We start from the raw sequence: 14,726 nt of genomic DNA, 5'->3' as shown, positions 1-14,726 counted from the left end.
AGTGATGAAAGCATACTTTTTGTAACTGCCCTGGCTTCATTGTTAAATCTACTGCAATCTCATGGTTCATTGTGAATGCCAGTTCTGTTCCATATTGCCTTTCATTTCCGGCAAAGCTGGACAGTCACTGTATTGACTCACCTGGTGATTCACCTTCAGCCTTTGGCTTCCAATGGTTTTAAACAGCTTTCAGCAACTTTGAAAGTTTGTGTTCCTCTTTTAGTAGCTGGGCTTCTACACAGCTCTTCAAAACTCAATCTCAGCTCCACTTCTGAATTCTGTGTTCAAGGAGTACAACTCCGGTTGCACTCTGTCTTTATTATGAATACTTTAAGATGACTGTCTGTAGTGATTGCGCCTCATGGCACAGGTCACATGAATTGAAGCATTTATTGTCACATGTATTCAATATAAAATATAGCGAAAAGTTTATACCATTGCCATGCATTGGCACCGTTCTTGTTACATTAAAGAAAATAGAAAATAAGGAAAGATAACTTGAAGCGAATCCAACTTTTCCTTCTCCCCCACTTTAGCCCACTGCAGGCTTCACCAGCCCACACAATGCTGCTGCCAGAGTGCCGCTCTGGGCTTTGCAAACCAGGCAACACTGTAGCCAAGCGCTCCAGATCCATCAAAGCCGCCTTGCCGACCAAACAGCTCTCTTTAGGAGGTAAGTTTAAGCAAGAACTAAATAAAACTGAGAACAGAAGGAGGAGAAGGAAAGGAAAGAAAAAGTGGACGAAGACAACAAGCCAAGGCACAGGACGCTGCTATTTCGCTGCTTCCATCTTCATACTTGTACAGAGTTCCATGACTGCAGAATGCCAGCAATTACATTAGTGCACTATTGCACTTCTATCCAAACATAGAGAGGAGAAAGTAATATTTCAGCCTGCAAGCAGCAACAATAAAGTCCTGCAAGTGTGCAGCATATGATAAGTAATATATTTTTATTACTTCATACTTTCTTTGAAAATATTGAGTGCTTAACTAAGGAGGCAGGTTTGTTTCTGCTTAGCTCAATTGCTTTTGCTCAGTTGATTTGTCCTCTGAATTTATTGCAGCACCTTTTTTGTTTTGTCTGGACAAATTCTGTGAAACCTTGCTTAATTATTCTTTACAGCCGCTGCAGTACCCACAATCTAAATGCAGAGAATGTGACACAAAGGAGCATTGAAAAATCTGTATGACCAATAAAATACAAAATTGCCGCAAGATATGTTTACTGGAGATGAGGTGGGCTGTATGTAAATGTAACGAAGCAAGTGTTTTTATGATTACTTAGTGTTTAATTTAACTGTGGTTTCCCAGTAAAGGCTTGATTTCTTTTACAGCTACAATTAATGTTTCTTTCAGTTTCTTAACCAGTTTTTCGGGATTGCACACAAGGCTATCATTCACTCAAAGTGAGTTCACTAAACATCTCTCATGCAATTTGCATTCAGTCAGGATGATTAAAAAAAATGAAAACAGATTTTTGGCTGGGGAAAGCCAATCAGTGTTGACTTTTACTAACCAATATTGACAGTTTCCATTTGGTGATAGCTGACCAGTCTCAGCCAGTGTTCACTCTTTTCCACCACGAGGACCATAGTGACTGTCTCTAACTAGTCTCACATACTTGTTGGCAACTGTTCCAAGAATTCAGGTTAAAATTTATTTTCTCTTCCTTCTGGGAGCAGATTAAACAACCTAAGCTATTGTGCCTGTCTTTGTACATCAGCAAAACAAGGTAAGTCTTGCTCAATTGCATGAGTCATGGCAAATACTTTGGTTCCTCTTGGCTCCATACTAAGAACTCTAATCTCAGAAAAAAAATCTCTTAATGGTGACAACCTCCAACTGACCTATTAAAAAGATTACCAGTCAGTGTGTATGCAAGTCAGGTAACGTTGAACACATAAGCTCAATGTACATTGCTTTCAGGCAAAAAAAATTCTGGTTTGGTATCTAAAACAGGCAATGAGCCCCTTATTCTCAAATTCATGGGCCTTGAACAATTCGGGTCATTGTGAAGGAGAGATAACACAGAAGTGCCTGAACAAATAGGGGCATCAGACACATTCAAACATGAAAGAGTGGCAGGAAAACGGAACTACATTGCACACACCAGAAAACAAGTACAACAAAATCCAATTTCATCCCGAGTATTTCCATGAAACTTGGGAATTTAACAATTCTTTTGTGCAATCAAACACAAGTCACATACCTATAAAAAAAGATTATATCAGGCAGTGTTCTGTCTTTCTCAATAGGAAATAAGTCAGGGTCAGCAGTGATATTATCCAGTGTGGCTTGAGTGGTCACTCCTGGAAAGATAAAAGAAAACATTTTAAATATTGTTTATTTTAGAACCAGATATTGATGCCTGAATGGGATTAATTTGTCAGCCACAGCATTTATCAATGGGTTAATACGGTTTGCATTCTTGAATCTAACTCTGATTTCTAGGCCAATTTCTCAGATATTTATCACATAATCACTCTCTCCTGCAAAGATACCCAACGAAATTTTGAAAACATTGAAATTTTCCTTAATATGATTAAAAACACTAAACATATGATTATTTGACAAGAAATTCTACTCATAAATCAATTTTTATATTTGTTTTATGAGTATATTATTTGAGAACAGAAGTAGGATCAGAAATGTTCTTCACTTGCATCTCATACAGCAGTTGGCTAATGTTCAGCATTTGGATGTTTTGAGAGGTAGACAAAACTTGCAGTTTAATATTCTGGCGATTTTAAACTCAATCAGCTGTAGGAATGGTGTCTCACAAAAGAACTAGAATAAAAATTTCAGCATCAAAAAAATCTGATGCAGATTTCACTAAATATTTCTATTTTTACACTAGTTGAATTGAGATTTAAAGAGGTATTTATTTCTAGGTAAACAACATTTCATTATCTTGCAGTAATATGTGTTTAAGTTCTCACATGTAGCACCTTCAGATTGTAATTTATCACTTTGAAGATTAGAATTTATAAAAATATGATGCCTTCTCCCGTTTGCCATAACTTAACAGACTAAAGTCATGCCCATTTGCTTTAAACAGCAAAATCTTTACTCTTCTTTTCAACATAGTTACAGCTCTTTATTACCTTTTTGCTTCACATATAGTTTGAAACAGTAGCCCACTATAATGATTGGCAAAAGTTCCAATTTACATCTATTCCAGCAAGATATTTACATGTAATATCTAAATATAACCGGTTAAAAAAACACTCACCTATTAAGCGATCTGCTAAATTGATGGGATGGGCTGACATAATTGACCTAAATCCTGTCACATCAGATGGAACAAGTGTGGATTGGCAGATATAGGATGTGACAGCTCTGGCAAAGCCTTCATCGTTTTCAATTACACCTTCACCTGTAACATTATCCACACAAGAGGCCAATTTTCTTCCCTGATGAAAAAAAAGGTGTAAACATTTGATTTCTGATCCGTGGTTCCCCTTTGTCTACATAAGAATGTCAAATCACTATTAGTATCAAGGAGTTTTAATCTCAACCTGATTTCCACAGAGACCAATGTTGAAATGATGGAAGTATCGCACTCCTTTTGGAGTGAAACGAGGGCCACTTGTAATCGATGTGGACTCATTGAGAAGACTGAAATCATACTGCCAAGTCCCATGCGCTTTGTGAAATACAAACGTGCAATCATTGTAACAGAGGGTGCGGTTCTAAAAAAGAAATGTACATATAAACTATCAACATAGAGAGATTTGAAACAAATCAATTTTATTTATAACCACTTGAACATGTTTCTTCAAAGAAGCTTCACAATGGATTTCTTCTGGATTGTAATCAGGTTGTTATCTAGACAAATTGAGCAGTCCACGTAAAAAGGGAGATATTTCCCATAAATTAATCAAATTAATTGACAAAATAATCTGTTTTTGAACTATTGGTTGAGGCATAATTGACAAGAATCAGAGAATTCCCATGTTCTCTTCCGGTAATGCAGTGGGATTAACTACATTATCCAAGATCAAATGCTGTTTCCCGTACTGATGTGATGGAGGAGCCTGTGTGGGCAGAAGCCGGTAGGAGTGGGCAAGGATTCAACAGTGTACATAGAAGAGAGCTGTTTTTAAAAATAAATCAAATAATAGGATGAAAATCTGACTAATATTGAAGCACACAGACAGCCAAAGACTAAGAAGCAAGGATTCCACTGGCATCAAATCTTTACAAATGTCAAGAGCAATTAAGATAAAACGTGGAAAAGGGAATATTTATGTTGGATTAATCCTGCAGGTCACCTCTTGGTTGAGGAATTCTTTTGTCTCTTTTGCTTTCTATGTGGCCTCCATCTGACAAAGGCAGCCCTTCCCCCAGAGATGGTTGAGAGAATCTACTTAACTCCCTTGCTCAAAGTACAATATCATTGTCTCCACCTGTTACTGGAGACCTCATTAGACAAGCAAAGGAAACATTTACCTGTTACTGAGATAAAGAAGAAGTCTAATTATGACAAGAATCAGGTAGAAAATAAAATTGAGAATCAGGAGGAATATTGACGGTTCTGATGGGAGGTGTAAAAACAAATATGTGACAAAAAAGACGAATTATGAGAAAAAGCTGCATCCCAAAGAGGCATCCCAATTCTTCAATTGTTAAGGAGTGGTAAAAGGAGGGATGGGGCTGACTAGGAACCATAAAGGGAATTTTCATTTGGAGGCAGGAAACTTTGCTGTGGTGCTGAATGAATCATTTACATCTGTCTTTACCAAAGAGGGAAATGGAATTCCAGGTCAAGGTGACAAAAGGACAGATCTCAGTCACTAGAAGTTTTTGATAGTCTATTGTACTTAAAGTTGGTGAGGTACCAGGATCAGATACAGCACATCCAAGGATTTGAAGGAAGTAAGAGGGGAAATTACAGGGTGCTGGCCATGATCTTTCAGTCTTCCCTAGATTTGGGCAGGTGCTAGAAGTCTGGAAAATTGTAAACATTGCAGCCTTGTTCAAGAGCGTTTATGAGATAAAGCCCAGTAACTGGAAACCAGTCAGTTTAACTTCTGTGATGGGGAAGCTTCTACACACAATTATTTGGGATTATTTTGTAGTTACACGGAAAAGGTGAGTTTTATTACAAAGATCAGCAGGGATTTCTAAAGGGGAAATCGTGTTTTACTAAATTGCTGGAATATTTTGAAGAAGCAACAGAAAGGTTCGATGAAGGTATTGCTGTAGACGTGGACTTTTAGAAGGCATTTGATGCAGTGCCATCACAGACTTGTGACCCAAGTTATATATCATGGAGCAATACAGTCAGTAGTAACATGGACACAAAATTGGCTGAGTGATAGGAAACAGGGTAATTGTCAATTGGTACTTTTTAAATCATTAGAAGGAGCTTGAAGCCACAAATTTATGACTTGGAGAAAACCATTTAACAATGCTTGTAGTTCCCAGGTGCAAGACATTCCTCACAGAATATTTCACATTGTTAGACTATAGTATTTATAAACCTCAGCAAAATATATTTTATTATGGGAACTTTATTTGATGAAAGGTGTGCTGTAATTTGATGTACAATAGCTGGGTTTACCTTTTATACGACTTCCTCTATACCTCCTGGTCATTAGAGATATAAAATATTGTACAACATTCTCTGCATACAGGGTTTAACATGGATTTGCAGGAGAACTACTGATAGATTTTGGAAGCAACAACAAATTCAAGGATTTTGGAGATGAAAAGGAGGATGCAAATGGGCATCTGGTCTAAAGATAGAGGGGCCAGATCTGAGGTTTTGTAGAGGAAAATGAAAATGACAGGCTTGAAGAGAAGGTGCACAATGCCTGAAGAGGGGGAGGAAATGGTACTACAAATGCAAATTCTCTTTTCTCTGAGCTTTCCTGTCATTTTTCTTCTAAGCCCCAAATGCATAGTAAAACATCTTCTTACATCTCTTTAGATTTATCCTGACTGTGCTAATCCCATCTCTTATCCCAAGCTTCAAAACATGCTTCATTTCTCTCAGTCTTTCTGACCTCTTGAAATCTTCAGGCTGTTAAAACCCTCAGCAAGCATCATCTAGTCATTCTCTCTTAATTCACTTCATTTTCTCAATTAATCAGACAAAGGGATTCACCTTGGTAGAATTGTTTTGAACAAATGGTTCATATACTGAATTTATAAGTACCTGATGGTATACGACATCATTTCAGCAGATACTATTTCACATATTGGTCTTGATATAATCAACAATTGAAGAATTATTGATCTTCAAGAATTATTGTACACATAATACATTGGATAAAAATATGAAGTGATCACATTTAAAAGTATATTTATTTATCTTTTGTCTCATTCTCAATTCCATATTCACCTCATCTTTCTAATAGAATCCCTGATGCTTTCACCAACTGTGAAGATGTGCAACCAACCCAATCACACCACTTTGAGACATGAATAAATATCTAAATACTGCTCCCTCTCCCAACTCAGGGAATGTGTATCACCTTACTGTCAGTCTTGCAGGTACAGGATGTTCCAGCATTCCAAGTTACTGCAGCTCAGTATACCAACATATTGTACACTGGGGTTGCACTCATGCCTGAAACCATTGTTACAGAAGAACATAACTTTGAAACAGAAATATTTGTAATTCCTCTTTGAAACCTGGCCATTGAAGGCTTTGAAAAACGTTGGGAAAAGTGAAAAGTGATAAAAAAAATTAAGGTGCTTCTACAGATGGACCTACAAGATTCAAGGAAGTAGTATAAAATTAAAGGGAATTCCTTTAAGTTACATCAGACACAATTTGTAAGATTACTAATGTTTAGGTTATCTGACCTCGTAATTAACGCAGAGTATGAGTGGACGGGGTAAACCTCGTATCTCCATAACTGATAACATGCTCGTCGCCACAGCCAAAGCAAAGGCATCAGGTCCCAATATCTCACTTGATGAAATGCATTACTTAAGCCCTCCTGTAATTTTTGTGTGTGTGCTCTATGAGTTTCAGAACTGGCAACGCATTTCCAAAAGAACATGGCTCTGCAGCAGAAAACTGTGCATTCTGGTGTTAAAAGTGGAGATGTTCTTCTGACATAATAAAATGTGAGGCTGGATGAACACAGCAGGCCAAGCAGCATCTCAGGAGCACAAAAGCTGACGTTTCGGGCCTAGACCCTTCTGTCTGATGAAGGGTCTAGGCCCGAAACGTCAGCTTTTGTGCTCCTGAGATGCTGCTTGGCCTGCTGTGTTCATCCAGCCTCACATTTTATTATCTTGGAATTCTCCAGCATCTGCAGTTCCCATTATCTATGTTCTTCTGACAGTTGGGTTCTGGCAGTCTAGTGCTGCCTTTCATGAAGCTACACCAAAATGTGCTTGATCCTGAAAATGAGTTTAATCATATTCATAGCAGTGATGTCCCAACTTAATTTAATACAGGAATGTAAATAATAATGATTACCAAATTATTTTGGGTGCCTGGTCCACATGGAATGCAAGATTCTTTTCCGTAATGATGATGAGCTTTGAGGTGTGTAAGTGGTGGACATGCCTGGCATTTACTGGACTCCTTGTCTATGTACTGGCCTGGTGAACATGACACACAAGAAGATCCAGAGGAGGTTGATTCTAGCGCACATGGTCCACAATATGACGACACACCGCCTATTACGTTGGTCACGTTGATGGAGTAAATTTTGGCAACGTCAGATGAATACACTCGACTCTGAAATATAAAGGCTACATCTTGATTATGTACTAATGCTGCTTTTTAAAAAAAAGGACTATTTATTTGCTGTGTAGAAACTTCATTGCACTGTCTATCTGTTCAAAAAGACATGCAGACATCTCATTTTGCCCTTCACCACTGTCACAATGAATTTTCTGTCTATGAGAGGGGAAAGTGCCACTGGAAGTGGTGGCCACAGCTCGTACGACTATAGTCTCAGGCTGAAGGACTGATGGTGAATTTTGGACTGAAGATAAGGGCAGCAGGCTCAGCAGCCAGGTGGGGAGGGGAGCGGGGCCAATGTTTGAAGGGCAAATGCAAGTCTTTATCCATGCCTTTCATGGGTATCTCCACTGAGCATGGACTGAACAAATAGAAGCATTCTGCATCCCTCAGCCAATTGAGGGTATACTAACTAATGTTTATTTGGTGTATTGCCCACGTGGCTTGACCATGTATTCAACTAGCAGCAGTGAGATAAGGCCACTTCCAGATAGTAAGGCTGTTCTGGAGCCCAGGCTTAATCAGCAGGAGTGGGGAAAGTGACATCGTCTCTAAACTATATCACCTTGCACATGATTAAGCAGCAGCTTCCATCTCTCACCTCAGCACATGAAGGCAATAAAATGCTGGCCAAATACAGTGTCATATTTATGCTGCCATGCATATTGTCACTTACAAAATTTGAATTTATTAGATGCAATAGTCTCATTGAGAAACCATTGACTGTGATGTGAGTTGGGCAGTAAATGAAGCTAGAGCTACTTCTTCTTGCTCCAGATATTTGATGACTCAGTGGATGTCCGAATGGATTCCATATTGTTACAATGTGGCTTTGTACCAGTGGCTCTCCAAAGAGTGGAATTATTATCTTTCGAAGTCCTGAAAATGAGGCTCAGTGCAGACTGATACCTGGATGAAGATTGGGGAGTTGAGGCCGCAGATAGTCAATCAGCTTTGGTGACCCTGACGTGATGCCTGCTTTCAATAAAGAACTCAGAAAACACAGCTAACGCACAAATGGAAGAATTCAAAACAGGGTCATTGCAATAAAATTAAATATTTCTAAAATTACCTTTAATATTTTCATTAAATGCTCTTCAGCAAATGACACACTTTTATACCCCTACTCTGCTATGTCATATAAGTACTTTTCTAGTCCTTACTTGTAACAACTCTTAATGCCAAATAAGTAAATCATGTCTGCCCAAAAACTTAAATTACTATTTCCAAGGTAAAGTTTCAGGCAAGTTACATGTTCTGATGTTTCTATCACAATCTTTAACTGGGTTCCAGCTGATGACCAAGAGTCGCTCAGCCTGACACCGTATTATTCTTTTGCTGATACGATTGGAGTCTGATCTCTATAATTATGGAAGGATCTCTCCAGTCTCCACCAGGGACTCTACATGCTACTCAGAACAGCAGGTTATAATCACAGATTGTGATAGGAGGAGAATAACATAAAACCATAAGATGTAGGAGCATAAACAGTCCATTCAGCCTACTGAGTCTGCTCTGCCATTTGATGAGATCACAGTTGATCTGATAGTCCTCAGTTTTACTATCTTGCCTTTTCCCCATAAGCATTGATTCCTTAATATTTAGAAACCTGCCTACCTCAGCCTTGAATATACCAGCCTCATCATTGCTTAATAGTAAAGAATTCCAGATTCACTACCCTTGAAGAAAAAAAAAGTTTCAATAAGACAGCCTCCCATTTTTCTAAATTCCAATGAGTACAAACTCAAATGACTCAACTTTTCTGGATAAGACAATCTCTCCATACCTAGAATCAATCTTGTGAATTTTCATTGGACTGCCTCCAATCCTCACATAAGGGGTTGGAAACTGTTTGCATTATTTTAGCTGTGGTCTGACTAGTTCCTTCCATTTTTTCTATTCCTATTTTTATACTCCATTCTCATCGAAATTGTTAGGAAGCAGAGGTTGACCACCCTCTTAGAATCAAAGCTAAAACAGCCAATGAGGAGCATCCTGCCCTATAATTCCATAGAATCGCGACAGTGTGGAAACAGGCCCTTCAGCCCAACAAATCTGCACTGACCCTCAGAACATCCCCACCCAGACCCATTCCCCAAACGCACCTAATTTTCACATCCCTGAACATTATGGCAATTTAGCATGGCCAATCCACCTATTCTGCACATTTTGGATTTGGGAGGAAACCAGAGCACCCAGAGGAAACCCACACAGACAGGGAGAGAATGTGCTAACTCCACACAGACAGTTGCCCGAAGGGGAAATCGGACCCAGGCCCCTGGCTCTGTGAGACAGCAGTACTAACCACTGAGCCACCATACTGCTGCTGTTAACAGGAGTGTGAAAGGGGGTGTAACTTGTCTTTCAGCAACTTCTAGTGGTTAAATCAAAAGAATCCCGGACACTCTCTTTGCAATCAACAAATAACAATTTATTTATCCAACTTCAACAATGAACAAATTAACTAAATTATTAACGCACCGAACAAATCCATTCTAACCACTAACTATTCCCAAATGATGCAAAACTCTAATGTTATGCTGTTCCAATAAAGACAAATCCCACTTATACAACAAAATAATAGATTTATTCTCTCAAATTTACAGACAGGTTACACCTTCTGGAATATTCTGTGTCTTCTCCATCGATTTTTCTGTCAGTAATGCCAAATTTTGCACACTCACTTAGCCTATCTTTTTTCCTAATTATACACCTTGTAACATTTTCAATTATTTTTCTGTTATCTGCAAACTTGGTTACTGTACACCTATACTGATCCCCGTGGCACTCCACTAGTTACAGGTTGCAATCCTGAACATGCCCTCTTCATCCCAACTCTCTCTCTTCCATTAGTTAGCCATCCTCTTATCATTAGTGCTTAAATATCTCAGGATATTTTAACTGGCAGGCAAGATTAAAATTGCCCTGCATATGTCTGAATCTGTGATGACAACTGATTTTGAAATAGTTTAGTGAAAATGTGAGAACAAAGAAAAAAAGCAAAAAAAAACTTTGCTTTTTGACCTTGTAAGATGCTCAAAAATGTCTCTTCTTTCCATCTCATGTAGGTTTAAGTGTTAAGATTAGTGGCAAAATATTAAACTTATTAAATCGAATAGTTTGATGTCATGCAGTTTCTGTCAGAATCACCTGAGGACTTAGTAAGCATCAATGTCCAAACAAAGTTTATTAAGAATACAAATGTAAGATTGAACAAGGTCAAGTTCTAAAGGGATCATGCCAACATTACAGGCTTGCTAGACAGGAATTCACGTGAAAACAAATAGGCCTGACCATTATCATTTTCCTGTCTCTTATGGAAGTTTGGGACAGTCCTAAATTGGACATATATGTCGGATGCTGGAATGACAAATGATGATACCACAAACAGAGGCAGAGCAAAGCAATGTCCCTAATGCAGCATTCTATCCCAGCGGCAAAAGATTTCCATATATCCAGAGCAACTCATGCAGAGTTCAACTCCATACTCAATGCCAAGTTTCTCTATAAATCTTTTTCATAAGACATCCTGATTTTTTTTATATGATGCATGTTTGGAATAAAACTTTGCAATAGAAGAGCACAGCTGTTGAAATGGTTCACAGAAACCCCGCCTCAGGCTTTGAAAATTAATCAGCTGCCCTCAAGGGTGGAACATGACTATAAACCTTACTGAAAGCAATAATGTATGGATTTTTATTTTATGAACAAAGTGTCTTTGGAGCTCCTAACTCAAAAGGTTATGAAAATTTGGAGCAGAATTTCACACTGCACTCAGAATGACTTAGGGGTGAGCAGCGTGCAAAATACTATGGGAGCCCTTTCTGGCACCCGTCTCACCGCAATTTAAAAAGGGGCTGAGGGATTGAGGTGGGGTTGGCAGGTAGCTGGTTCGGGGGATGGTGATGTGCTTCTGATACAGGTTTCCTGGAGGTCCAGACAATCCCACATTTCCCCTCCCCATTACCCCCGCCATTGAACTGTCCTTTCCTGACCTATCAGTCTGGACCAGTCAGTACTTCTCCTGCTTTCTCCAGCTCCAACAATGAACATTCTTAGGGACTGGCTGCAATTCTAACAATGGCCACTATGGCCAGTGGTGCTGCTGAGACCAAATAGCAGCCAACCATCTTCGAGGCTGAAATAACAAGGCGTGGAGCTGGATGAATGCATTTCCAAAGAAGGATCCAGACCTGAAACATCAGCTTTCCTGCTCCTCTGATGCTGCCTGGCCTACTATGTTCATCCAGCTCCACACCTTGTTATCTCAGACGCAGCATCGGCAGTTCCTACTATCTCTGAACTTAACGGCTGGTTTTGTCAGAAGGATTTCCTCCCAGATGAGGGTGAAAATCTTGTCTTGTGGTAATATCACCACAGTTATTGAGTTACTGTGTCGCCGCCTGTTTGGGTCTGTCCAAGACACCCAACTCACTGGACATAAACATTGAAAAAAAACAACAGTATGGCTTACTTCTCACACTTGAAAGCAATTTACCAAGAGGATGACAAGACTCCCTAAACAGATAGGATCTATGGGCTGAAATTTTCTTGAGATGACACAAGTCAAAATTTACACCAGTTTCCACCAATGCCAATTTACGTTGAGATTTTTAAGAATCTCATTAGCACATTTCAGCTGATCCAGCAGAAGACAATTGGAACGCATGATAATCAACCAAAGCCTGAGGAAAGTGGGACATAGGCCAGCTTCTTTCTTTAGGTCCTTGGCGATGTACTGGAAAATGTTGTACTAAAGACCCCACATCATAATTTTAGGCATTAGATGCAGCATGTTTAAGATATAATAATATATCAGATATTAGTTCATATATCAGATCCAACATAATATTAATTGTTAATATATCATAAAACAATGTGAAAAATGTAGGATTCATTGCCTTATCAAGGCATACCTGTTCAAATGAAGCTGTGCGTTGGAATGCCCACATGAAAGCAAGTGATGTATTTCTTTCAATAATATATGTGTAGGACTGCTTTTCCCTGGAGCCATTCCAGACTTCCACTGATCTTGTATTTTCTTTAGTAGGTCCCTGAAATATTTGCAGATTATTTTAGGATTGCAACAAGAAGAAATACTCCAAAAATGATGTTCCATTTGGCTGAACTGTCCCACGATCTAAAATGCAATAAGCAATTACTGTCATGGTACATTGTTCCTTTTTGTCCTGCTTTATGATGTCACACTGCTTGTTAACTCTTTGTTATAGGGAGTAAAGACATGACTAAGCTCATGTCTTTGTACTTGGTAACATCAGTCTGTCTGAAAGAAAAGTAACTTGCTATGTCTCCACACAAAGGCACAGGCAGCATTAACACCTCAACAGTTGTCACAGTTAAATGTAATATTGGAACTGACATTGTATAAACTTACAAACACAGATGAAGAGTGGGTCAATCAGCTCCTTGAGCATTCTCTGCCACACAATCAGATCTTGGTCGAGCTGATTTTAACCTCAAATCTACATTCCCGTATATACTTGATTACCTTTCATTCTCCTGTTTAGCAAAAATCTATCCACCTACCTCAAAAAAATTCAATAAAAATATTCCACAACCTTTTCAGGAAGACAGTTCAGAAGATTCAGAACCTTCTAAGAGGGAAAAAAAGGTCATCTCATCTCTGTTTTAAATGGAGAATCCCTGATTTTTGATCAGTGACCCTTTAGTTGTTCATTTTTCTGTAAGAGGAAACATCCTTTCAATATCTCCCATCTCAAGACCCCTCAGGATTTTATTTAGTTCCAACAAGTCACCTGCTACTCTTCTAAACTCAAGTGGATACAAGCCTAGCCTGACCAACCTTCACTTATTTGACAACCCACTCATTCCCAATATTAGTAAACCTTCTCTGAACTCCTTCCAACACTGCCAACACATGGACAACCTTCCTGAAATAAGGTGATCAATACCATACACATTCCTCCAGATGTGGCCTCAGCAGTACTATACTTACATACCTGAAGTCATAGAATCTCTACAAGTGCGGAAGCAGGCCATTCGGTCCACACCGAACCTCCAACAAGCATCCCACCCAGTCCCACCCTCACCTTGTATATGCCATAGCTAATCTCTATAGATTACCATACCTAGACATCCCTGGACACAATACGGCAATTTAAGCATGGCCAAGCCACCTAATCTGCACATCTTTGAACAGTGGGAGGAAACCAGAGCACCCAAAGGAAACATGGGGACAGCATGCAAATTCCACATGGACAGTCACCCAAGGGTGGAATCAAACCCAGGTCCTGGGTGCTGTGAGGCAGCAGTGCTAACCATTGAGGCACCATGCCACTCTTAAGTCCCAAAGAAAAGAAAGATTATCTGGGGTGGGATTAGACAGCCATGGCTGACAAAGGAAGTCAGGAAATATATCAAAGAAAAAGAGACAGCCTATAATGTGGCCAGGAACACTGGAAATCAGAAGATTGGGAAGGCTACAAAAACAAACAGAGGATAACAAAGAGAGCAATAAGGAAGGAGAGGATCAAAAATGAAGGTAGGCTAGCTAGTAATATTAGAAATGATAGTAAAAGCTTCTTTCAATACATAAGAAACAAACGAGAGGCAAACGTAGATATTGGGCCGCTCCAAATTGACGCTGGAAGGCTAGTGTTGGGAGATAAGGAAATAGCTAAAGAACTTAATAAGGACGTTGTGTCAGTCTTTACAGTGGAATACATGAGTAGTATGCCAACAATTAGGGAGAGTCAGGGGGCAGAGTTGAGTATGGTAGGCATTACAAAAGAGAAAGTGCTAGAAAAGCTAAAAGGTCTACAAATTGATAAATCTCCTGGCCCTGATGGACTACGTCCTAGAGTTCTGAGGGAGGTGGCTGAGGAAATAGCGGAGGCTTTGGTTGTGATCTTTCAAAAGTCACTGGAGTCAGGGTAAGTCCCAGATGATTGGAAAATTTCTGTTGTAACCCCCTTGTTTTAGAAAGGATCAAGGCAAAAGATGGAAAATTATAGGCCGATTAGCCCAACCT

General features: G+C 39.2%; 1 protein-coding gene across 2 annotated transcripts in view; it reads right to left on the bottom strand.

The window, feature by feature from the left end:
• The window catches only part of elapor1 (endosome-lysosome associated apoptosis and autophagy regulator 1), a 126,978-nt gene that overhangs the window by 24,990 nt on the left and 87,262 nt on the right, over nucleotides 1-14,726 (bottom strand). For both annotated transcript variants that reach the window (XM_048553234.2, XM_048553235.2), the window contains 5 exons: nucleotides 12,631-12,768; nucleotides 7,445-7,708; nucleotides 3,522-3,695; nucleotides 3,236-3,416; nucleotides 2,213-2,312 (listed from right to left, as the gene is read on the bottom strand). In XM_048553234.2, coding sequence (XP_048409191.1) covers nucleotides 2,213-2,312; nucleotides 3,236-3,416; nucleotides 3,522-3,695; nucleotides 7,445-7,708; nucleotides 12,631-12,768 — 857 coding nt within the window. The remainder of the gene's footprint in view (nucleotides 1-2,212; nucleotides 2,313-3,235; nucleotides 3,417-3,521; nucleotides 3,696-7,444; nucleotides 7,709-12,630; nucleotides 12,769-14,726) is intronic.

The sequence above is a fragment of the Stegostoma tigrinum genome, chromosome 21, assembly GCF_030684315.1.
Source record: "Stegostoma tigrinum isolate sSteTig4 chromosome 21, sSteTig4.hap1, whole genome shotgun sequence".
Taxonomy (NCBI): Eukaryota; Metazoa; Chordata; class Chondrichthyes; order Orectolobiformes; family Stegostomatidae; genus Stegostoma; species Stegostoma tigrinum.
This window is presented reverse-complemented; position numbering and strand designations above follow the sequence as displayed.